Below are 9832 nucleotides of genomic sequence, written 5' to 3'. Positions count from 1 at the left end.
ATCTCTTTAGGAACACATGCATCAGGGAAAGGAAGCATTTCAACCCTGCCAAGTATTTTAGAGTAAATCTATTTGATAGTGTCATTTTGACAGCTTTGGAAATATTCAGTGCGATTGGCATTTGGAACCCTCGATAGAATTAAGTTTGACGAATGCCAGAGGAGACTCTCGGGTGTTGCTAGGCCTTGATTGTTATTCCGTTCCTCTCTCATGGTCATACTGGCCCTCCTAACGATGCGGAACCGAACAGCTTTCCCAACCAGATACCACATACTCTACATGGAAAAGTGCTTTCTTCTGGAGCACCTGCCACGATGCCTCTGCTTTGCATGACCTGCTGCGTGTGAAGTGCCCACCTTGGCGATGACTCGTATGTCAGTAGCAGAAACTGGAGGGATAGTAGTGTTTTCTTGTGCTACCTTTAGCCCATAGGCCAGTGTTGGGATTTTCCCCGATATTCCCAACCCATTCCTCACTGGAGCCCTCTAGAGAGTCCTCCCAGTTGAGGACATCACTCCGGGAGTTCCCTTCCCGTTCGCCCTTCGTCTCAGCAGCAACCTGCTGGGTTACAAATCCCAGTTTCTGTTTGAAGTGCTCAATGCGTTTTTCACAGCAGCTATGGTTCGCAGGAGCCCTGCCCTGCTCCATGGTTAATGTTCTTACTATGCCCTGCATACTTGCTTCAATTTTTAACTTTATCTTTTGCTGTAACGATACCTTCCAGGCCCCTTTCCCTTGTGGCATGTATCCGAAAGGGTCTGCAGTCCTGCAGCAGTAGCTTTCCAGCATTCTGCTTCTGGATTAATCTGATTTTATTAACAGAGGTGACTGTTTCCTGATCATCTGCCATGACACACTTCCCATAGCAGCCATACAGCTGCTGCCCCCTTTTTGCTTGGGCTGGATAGAATATAAACCACCAGGTATCAAGCCAATTTATTTTCCAAATCTGAAATGGTACGGATGCCTGAAAGGTCCTGTTGTATCTGTGAACTGGGTCAGAATTTGTGCACAATATTTGTAAAAAGGGAGGTTTCTGTGGCAAATGGGAGGGAGGATGGCAGGTTAAGATCCTTCCCTGAAAGGCAACAGGTTTTTTAGGTGTTTTCTACTGAACATTTTTGACTATCACAAAAATCCCCAGACAGGATACACAAGTCCTTCACAAGCAGCATCCACTGCTCTGTGTGGGTCGGAGCTATTACATTTTCTTCCCACAATCCAGACTTCTATTTAAAGACTCAATATAGAAATAACCAGAAATGCAAATGGCTGTTGCTGCACTAACAGGCAGGCAAGCCAGCAAAAGACACAGCAGTGCGCAGTCTGCGCTTCTGCAGAAGAGCGAGAGGGGTAGCCACATGCCGGGCAAACTCTTGCGGGGCTCACAAATAAGCAGATCAAGGAGGGATCTACCAGCATGCGCTGAGAACTCCTGCTATGCCTCCCCGAGAAGTAGGACATGGAAAGAGAGAGAAAGATAGTGACAGACAGCCAACGCCTGCTGTATGCACAAGCAACTCAAACCAGTAAAGCAGCAAAAGAGAGAAAAGACAGCAGCATGCAGGGCAAACTCCCGCTCTGCTGAGAGACAAAGAAAGGAGCAGCATGCAGGATAAACTTCTGCTGTGCCAACAAGCACACACACACAGCAAAGGGGTGTGACAGCATGCAGTGCAAACTCCTGTTGTGCCAACAAAGCAAACAAAATTAGCAAAGGGGTGTGATAGAATGCAGGCTGTGCCAACAAGCACACACACACAGCAAAGGGGTGTGACAGCGCTCAGTCCAACAAACAAACCAAAGGAACTTCTGAACACACGGGTTCATTGGCAGGACTCAACCGTGTTATGCGTCGGCCATCCAGGTGGTGCTGGCAGCTGGTCACAGAGATTTCTAGAAAGTCTCATCGGTTATTTCAGTGCCTAATTGGAAGCCGAGTTCTTTTGACAATCTGGCCCGTAAGAAGAATTTCTGTAATTGGCTTGGGACTGGCTGTTTTCTACTTCACTTTTTGTGGAGTGTGCAGAGTAATATTTATCTCCTTGTTCAAACTCCTTGAATACCCTGGATGAAAGACACCTGTGAAGTGTTGTGATAAGCAAGAGCAATCATGTGGTAGGGTTATCTCATTGACAGGGAATTCCATATTTACTGGGCCTTGTTGCAAGCTACATTTACACAGGAGGATAATAAAGCCCTCAGAAAATCTATCCCGGTAGGTCACATGATGTTTATTGCATATTCCACACACGATAAAATGCTTGCAGCCTTCCATATGACAAAGGTCCGTGATTTCTTCCCACGTCTGTTTATTGATGGCCAGACAGAATATAGAGCTTTTCCTCTTTAAATAGGAAATCACCACACCATGAAAACACTTCTGATACCGATACGATTTGATTTTGTGCCTCCCTTGTCTCCCTTTGAAGGGTGGAAATTCCGCCAGGGATTACACTGGCATTTTAACCAAACATTTTAAAGGTGATAACATCAGTTATAAGTAGATTCCGAAACTGGGAGTTTTCTTCTGGCTAGAGAGTCATCAGTGGATTTTCCATTCATGGCCCCTTGCAGCCTAGAACACAAACACACGGTACCCAGATCTCTACCTGGGTTTCCTTAGAGCCAACTCCCATGGTCTCCAAAAACCTGAAACAAAAAATGAAGGAAGGTTCACTTATTTTATCACCATATAGACAAACTCATGACCTACCAGAGGTGACAGCCAGTTCATAGCGTCACAGACATGCCTGCACCACTAAAAGCACTCAACTCTTACCCAAAAAATTGATATGCAAAACGTAACTGAAGAGAACTGCTACTATTTCTAAAGCAGTTGTGGCACATTACCTGTGCCAGTCACTAACCATAACTATGGACCATATAGTAGGCAGCTCACATGTGCATTGTGCTGTGACTGGGTTTGTACGCACAGACTGAAGTGACCGTACAGCCCAAGAGATTGTGGTTTAATATTTTATTCCTTTGCTAATCAAACCTGAGCATGGCCCAGAAGGAAATACTCAGTCTCAAGTACCAGATGGGGGAAGTTAGCTAAACCGCCTAGTGTATGAAGTACCAAGCACTGACAGCAATGCACGTAGGGGATTCTGGCAGAATTACTGGGCCAGATCCCTAGCTGGTTGAAGAGGGCACAGTGCTATAGAAGTCAATAGAGCTTTAATCTGATTTAAGTCAGCTCAGGACCTGGCCTATGAAAAGCCAGTGGCTCACAATCCTCCTCCAGAGACAATATGGCCGCCCCACTCATCTTCCTACCGCCACTCGCGGCGCTGGAGGAGTTATGGTGACCTCACACTTCATCTGTGTCACACGAGAGAGCCGCCCACATGGTGCTGGATTTCTTACAGTGTTTTTACCTTTCTTCAGTTTTTTGGAGGAGGGATTTTGCTGCTTCAGGGTCGCTCCTCAGAAAGGTTTGATACATGGACATAGACTGCAAAAACCCGATCACCTCAGCCACGGACATGGGGATTTTGTCTATGATCTGGGTAACTCTGCAGGAGAGGGAAGGAACCGGAACATTTCAGAAGTAAGCAGAGAGGGTAATGGAGCTGTGCTGATTGACACTAGCTGAGAACTTGGCCCGTGTTGATTATTACGATGTTAGGCCTGAACTTTCCCCTTTTTGGACATTTGGTTATGGGGAAACCACTGTAATTTGATGAAGAGGCCACAAAGATGCACCACACAGACCCGGCACAGAGGTTTGTTTGAAGCCAGTTGGCCTCAATGATTTACCCATAAATTCTATTTATCTTCTGCAGTCTCCAGTCTCAGATAACCTCAATGAATGCTCACCCAAGCACCCAACATAACTCGATTCACACAGCCCACAATGTCAGAGATTACATAATACTCAGTTTTGTCCTCGTCTCCTCACCTCCGCTTGTCCTGGAAAGGTGACAAGTCAAACACCTCTTTGTACTCCCCAATGACACGATTTACTTTCTCATCTGCATATTCAAAAAGCAGGTCCTGGGTCTGTAAAATGAGAACAGAAACAGCAAAAAATTATGGAGTCTACTTCTGCTGTGGGGAGGCGGTCCTTAGCAGTGTTGTGTTACAGAGAATTCAATGAAAAACTGCCCTCTTTCAAAATGGCAGAGATAGCATCTTCCATTGTTCTGAAGTGGCTCACGCCATAAGGCTGACCTTGGAGAAGATGCTCTTTATCAAACTGAACCCTGCCGACTTCAGAATGAAGGCACCTCAGGGAAGATGGGGACCCCCTGTGCTTGGTTGACAGGAATGTTGTGGCAACCAAGTGGCTGGAGACAGCAGCCATCTCTGTTGAGGCACCTGGTAGCCTTGCTCTCACTATGAACCAGGGGAGATAGATACTGTTCTCAAAATGGCCACCAGACTGGGTAACAGTAGGGAGCTACTGTATTGCTGGGGAGGAACGGGGCCTTATGCAATCACAGCCTGTGGGTGGTCCGGAGGAGCTGTGAGGGGCTGGGGCAGACTTGCTGCCGATGGAATCTTTTCAGCTTGTAGCTACTAAAACCTGTAGTGGGCAAGAAGAAGCTGAAATTTTACAGACTTTAACTTGGCTGGGTTTCCCATGGGGGAAAACATTCAGAAGCTATGGCCCACACACAATTCTTCTTCAAATGCGAAGCCTCACTCCAGCAAGAAAAAGCCAGGACTTCTCAGCACAATGGGCATAATAATTGGTTTTTAAATGGGCAAAGGCAGCTTATTACTCTCTGTTTCGAGTTTTGCTCAAACTTTCAAAAACAAAAAAATCATTCAGCCTGTGGCATTCAGGCAGGATGGACAATCTTACGGAAATGGTCAAGGCCCACCAAAGTTATAAGTCAGAAGTAGTGGGAAACAGGGGCGTAGTCTGAAAAACGTCTGGCAGCCTGAAAATATACAATATAGGTCATGCTGCATGCAGTGGTTTAAAAAAATAAAAAGGATAGATGTCTTCTCCCACCTCCGTTAAGATTTCTGTGAGTCTTTCCGAGCAGTCTTTGTAGTGCACACTGAAGTTGGGAAAGTAGGTGCTAAGGGCCATGCAGCCGTGTGGTCTGAGAACTCGATCCACTTCTTTCATGAACCGCGGGATGTCAAACCAGTGGGCAGCTACAAAAGCAGTAACAAGGTCCACGGAGCCGTCCTCAAACGGCAGCTCCTCTGCAGGGCACACACTGGAGAGGGAAACAGGGGAGACAGTTTAGAGGGGAACAAGGAATCTCCACCAGAGCCTGACGTGCGTAAAACTTGTCACGTGTGGACTCTGCGGAGAGGAAACACGCTGTTGAAAATCTGACATTTAACATTTTTGTTCCCTTGGAACGGAAGAGCGGTTTGGCCTACGAGCGTCAGCCCAGGTCGGCCAAACTGGCGCTCCCCAATAGAGAAAGCCTCCCTGTGTGTCACACTCACCGGTAGGACACATTTGGGAAGGAGGCCGCTTCTTTGGCTGCTTGGATCTGAGCCTCACTGATGTCTGTTCCCACCACCTCCTCAAAACGAGCTGCAAGGATGCGAGTGCTTTGTCCTGACCCGCAGCCCACGTCCACCGCCAGCCGCGTGGGTGCCAATTTCTGAGGAGAAAACAGACACGTCTTAAATTGCCCAGGGAGGTTGTGGAATCCCCATCTCTGGAGATATTGAAGAGTAGGTTAGATAAATGTCTATCAGGGATGGTCTAGACAGTATTTGGTCCTGCCATGAGGCAGGGGACTGGACTCGATGGCCTCTCGAGGTCCCTTCCAGTCCTAGGATTCTATGATTCTATGCGGACCGCAAATTCTTCTGGCGGGCCAAGTCGGAGTCCTCTTTGCACCCTGATATCCATACGCAATCCTAATCCCAGAGCGCAGAGAGTAATTTCTGTTATACCCTCTTGGTTTCGCTGCCATGGCGTTCCACAGGACTTCTCCCCCGTAGAATTGGTACAATCTATTCTTAACCTATGACCTCATTATGTCACTGTAGGGAGCAGTTGTGTCCTCCCTCCAAGTAATAGGATGAGGATTCACCCTCTCTGCCTGAGTGGGCGGAGCCAGACCAAGCTTACTCCACCTCCTAGAAGTGGATTGGGGGAGCAGGAAGTAGAAAAACGCAGTGTCCCTTTCTTAATTAGTGCTGTGCCAGAGAAGGAGCCAGAAACAGGTCTTGTCTACACTTTGAGGCGGTTGAATTTATTAAGGTCGATTTTTTGGAACCCGATTTTGTAAAGTCAACCATGCATGTCCCCACTGTGTACAGGAATTCAGTGTAAGGAGCACATTCCCCTTATGCTAGCTATCATTGACTTTGACAGCGATGCACTATGGGTAGCTATCGCACAGTGCCTGTGCCCTGTTGCATTCTGAGTTATGATCCTGGACACACTGGGACCAACACTGTGCAGTGGATGGTTCTGGGTGCATGCCATCAGTGGCCCTAATGCCAATCAGCCCATTACAGTCACCTACCTTTTCTTCCAGATAGGAGAAGATGACCCTTTGCAGATTTTCAGCGGGAGAGAATCTGTATTTCTGATAGAATTCTACATGCTGTCGTGCCTCAAACAAGCGCACGGCCATGTTCCAGCAAACTGGCACCTAGGGGGATTAAACAAACTCACTTTGGTACATTAGCAGTAAGATCAAACTTCATCGACTCCGTATTAATTAAACATGGCTCACATTAGGCAATGGAGTTCTAACCCTTGGAATCAGCTGGGGCAAAGATACTTCTTGTTCAGTATGGATCAGTGAACTTTGCTTTTCAAGTGTCTTGCTCTTGGGTAGAAATGGCAGATGTACAAAGCAGAATACACGGTTTGTGGGAAGAAAGCGGAAGGGAACTGGGCTATGCTGATTTGCAGCAGCTGATTACCTGGGCCTATGTTTATAGCAGGACTGATCAAAATGTTTCAAGGGTTTTTCTTTATTGTTAAGAAATGACTTTTATAAACTATTTGCCACAATACGGTCACCTAATCATTGCAGCATTTGCATTTTTTTTCTTGCTGTTTTATAACAGCTTTCCCTTTTCCGTTTGCTTTGTCTTATTTTATTTTATTCTCTGTTCTCTCTTTTTTTTCCTCCTTGCTTATTTTTGAAATTTGTCTTTCTTCCCCAGTTCCCTGTTCTGAAATAATCTTGAGTGTGGGGAGGAAAGAGGAAAAAAGGAAAGACCCCCTCCCCATCCCGTGGGAGTCACTAAAATACCAGAAAAATATTTCAAAATCATCAAAAACATGTTAGAAAAAAATTAAAATGGGACCCATCAGACCCTGTAAAATGAAAATCACCTTTCAAGTTCAATTCTCTCATGTGCATGCCATTGCATGGTGTGTAAACACATAAATATTCATTGGGCTGCAAAAATAACATGAAAACCACAGGGTGGGTTCCTGTTCAAATCTCTGCTCTGCCTGGTTTAAGAACAGGGATGGGAACGTAGGTCCCCCAAATGGGTGTGTCTACACTGCACCCTAAACTCGAAATTAGACATGGAATTTGCTCTATGCAAATTGCATCTTATTTTGAAATAGCTTATTTTGAAATTTGGCGCATCTACACAGCACCAAATTTTGAAATAAAGCGCTATTTCGAGTCCTCCCTTATTCCTCATGCAACAAGTTTTACCAAGATGGTGAAATAGCATGCCCATTATTTCGAAAAATGTTTCAAAATAATGGGCGGCTTGTGTAGATGCAGAGTATCCTCTGGAATCCCAAAATAGCCTTGTAGTGTAGACGCACCCAAATGCCATGTGAGCGCCAATCCCGCAAGAATACTCCATGGCTGCCGACTTCCACAGTCTGACAGAATAGCCAGGTCCGCACAGTTTAGGGTCCCAAAAAGATTGACACCTCAGGAAATAGCACTGCCTCAATGATCCACGGCGTATTGACCTAATGCCACGTCACCGCGCAAATCACAAACCGTTTAGAACGAAATCGGGTGAATAAAGAAAACTGCACTTTGTGCACGATGATCCAACACTTGGATTTAGAACAACAACATCCGCACCAGGAGGCACTATTGTATCACGTACTGATATTTACATCCATCTTGGATAGCCGGCAGGATGAGATACAGATCCAGACACAGTGCAGCCTCTGTTTTCTGGGTCCTTTGGCTCCTCTCACCCCCCCAACAACTTACAATGGAGAAACTCAGCAACAGCCGGCTCTTTCTTCTGAGCTGCCAGCAATGTCTTCTTGTGGAAGAAGTGTTCTGATAGGTTTCATGCCCTTGGAGAAAAGGTTGCTACCAATAGCTGCCAACACCCAAACAGCTGTGCTTGTCTCCGCAGTGCATTCTGTCCTGTTTTTCCATAAGGGCACTTCTGGGTAGATTATTTACTTCCACTTCAGTTTCCTTTGGACAATATTTAACTTTGAAGTTAAAGTCAGCTGTTCCTGCAACCCACTGGCATGCCTGGCAGAGAGAAAGGGGCTGATCACATAGTAAGGCATGCCCATGAAGGACTTGAGTGCCTAGTAGATTTGTAGGCATTTATTAGACACATCCCTGTACAAAGTTTAAAATTCCGATTCAGGGATCTGACTCTCATGGGGACGGGGCTTGGATGAACACATGAAGGAGGGTGGGAGTATGAGGCTGATAGACTCAGCTAGGATGGGCCTATTACCACTTCCCGAATATTATAGAATTGAAACTATTGTTCTGTCTGTGAAGGATTTGGATTTATTTTAGTTCTTCGTGCTTCTATGGCCAAAACGACAAGGGCCCTGAAAGCAAGGCACTTTGGGCAGGAGAGTAAAAGCCAGAGAGACATGAGGAATTATAACAATTTATAGGGGGGGGGGGTATGAAGCAGGATTCCAGGGGAGCCAGCTGAGGTCTCTCAAGTAGGGTGCATTGCAAGACATGGGACAGCCAATCCCCAGAGCTGGTAAGACAGTGTCTGTTACCTTATTGGTCAATCAGAGTCCAAACCAAACAGTTCTCTTAAAGTACCCAGCCTCTGGCTTCCACCCAGACATCCTAGCACACGTCCCACCAAAGGATCAGACACATCACCTTCCAGCAGAGGTGTAGTGAGGGTGTTATGCACCCAGGGGCAAAGACAAAATTTGCCCCCCCCCTACCCCCTACCGCTACTGCCATGTGGCAGGGCCCTGAACCTGGTGCATATGTAAGCGGGGGAATGGTCCTGCTATTGTGGGGAACTTTCCTGGCTTCTATACCACCCCGGTGAAATGGACCAGCGAAAGGATCTGAGTCCCCGCTCCCACTTCCTTTACCCCACGGCTCCCCTGTTCCTGAGGGCTCCCCCTCCACTCTCCTGAGTAGCAGAGCCCTCAAAACCCCAACAAGGCTGGGCCCAGGTTTCCTGGGGTTTAATTCCCGACCTTGTAGTCACTAGGGGCAGGAGTTAGGGTGTCCCCACTCCGAGGTGCTCTCTTTACACTGCAGGCCTTCTTGGCCCAGTGATCACTTCATAAGGTTCAAAGCAAATACAATTTATTAAACATCAACAGATTAAAGAGAATAGAATAAGAAACAATGAGAATGGTTAAATGAGAACACACAGCCCTGCTCTGTAGCACGGGGACATCAAAACAGCAACCTGCAGAGTGTAAGGACAGTTCACAGTCTCTTCCTTAGAGGCCCCTTAGAGGCCTTGGATGTGCTGCGGGGCACGAGGGGGGCTGCAGGCTGGACACGCTTGCTCTGGCAGTGACCACACAGCCTCAAGCTCTAAGTGGCCAGACCCCTCTCCCAGTCCAGAGCCTTTCCCCACACTTTGGAGTTCCCAGCTGCTCACCACATCCAGCTGCAGGGTGCTGCTTGGCCAGTCTCTAGTTTCTTGTGTTGTTTCTCTGTTC

At 46.9% G+C, this 9832-nt stretch overlaps 1 protein-coding gene across 2 annotated transcripts; it reads right to left on the bottom strand.

Moving 5' to 3' along the window:
- Window positions 1-2213: 2213 nt before the first annotated feature.
- On the bottom strand, window positions 2214-8329 carry LOC102451836 (putative methyltransferase DDB_G0268948). 2 transcript variants are annotated; one of them, XM_006127405.5, is made up of 7 exons: window positions 8142-8328; window positions 6459-6587; window positions 5422-5582; window positions 4970-5183; window positions 3908-4008; window positions 3384-3521; window positions 2214-2652 (listed from the first exon to the last, which is right to left on the bottom strand). In XM_006127405.5, the coding sequence occupies exons 2-7, from the start codon at window positions 6567-6569 to the stop codon at window positions 2562-2564; spliced, it is 816 nt and encodes a 271-aa protein (XP_006127467.3). In that variant the 5' UTR covers window positions 6570-6587; window positions 8142-8328; the 3' UTR covers window positions 2214-2561. The 2 variants fall into 2 exon arrangements, with proteins under 2 accessions (XP_006127467.3, XP_025042619.3); XM_025186834.3 differs by lacking the exon at window positions 3384-3521 and having other exon boundaries at window positions 8142-8329.
- Between the last annotated feature and the right edge of the window lie 1503 nt (window positions 8330-9832).

This window comes from Pelodiscus sinensis, chromosome 7, assembly GCF_052426305.1.
Source record: "Pelodiscus sinensis isolate ZL-2025 chromosome 7, ASM5242630v1, whole genome shotgun sequence".
NCBI lineage: Eukaryota > Metazoa > Chordata > Testudines > Trionychidae > Pelodiscus > Pelodiscus sinensis.
The sequence above is the reverse complement of the archived record's forward strand: the minus strand, read 5'-3'. Positions and strand labels throughout refer to the sequence as shown.

Bases quoted from the DNA above. Each gene is read 5' to 3' on its own strand.
- LOC102451836 (XM_006127405.5), bottom strand. From the start codon at position 6,569: ATGGCCGTGCGCTTGTTTGAGGCACGACAGCATGTAGAATTCTATCAG. The intron at 5,583-6,458 runs GTAGGTGACTGT...TTTTCTCCTCAG, and splicing joins TCTCCTATCTGGAAGAAAAG to AAATTGGCACCCACGCGGCT. The intron at 4,009-4,969 runs GTGGGAGAAGAC...CTCATTTTACAG, and splicing joins TCACAGAAATCTTAACGGAG to ACCCAGGACCTGCTTTTTGA.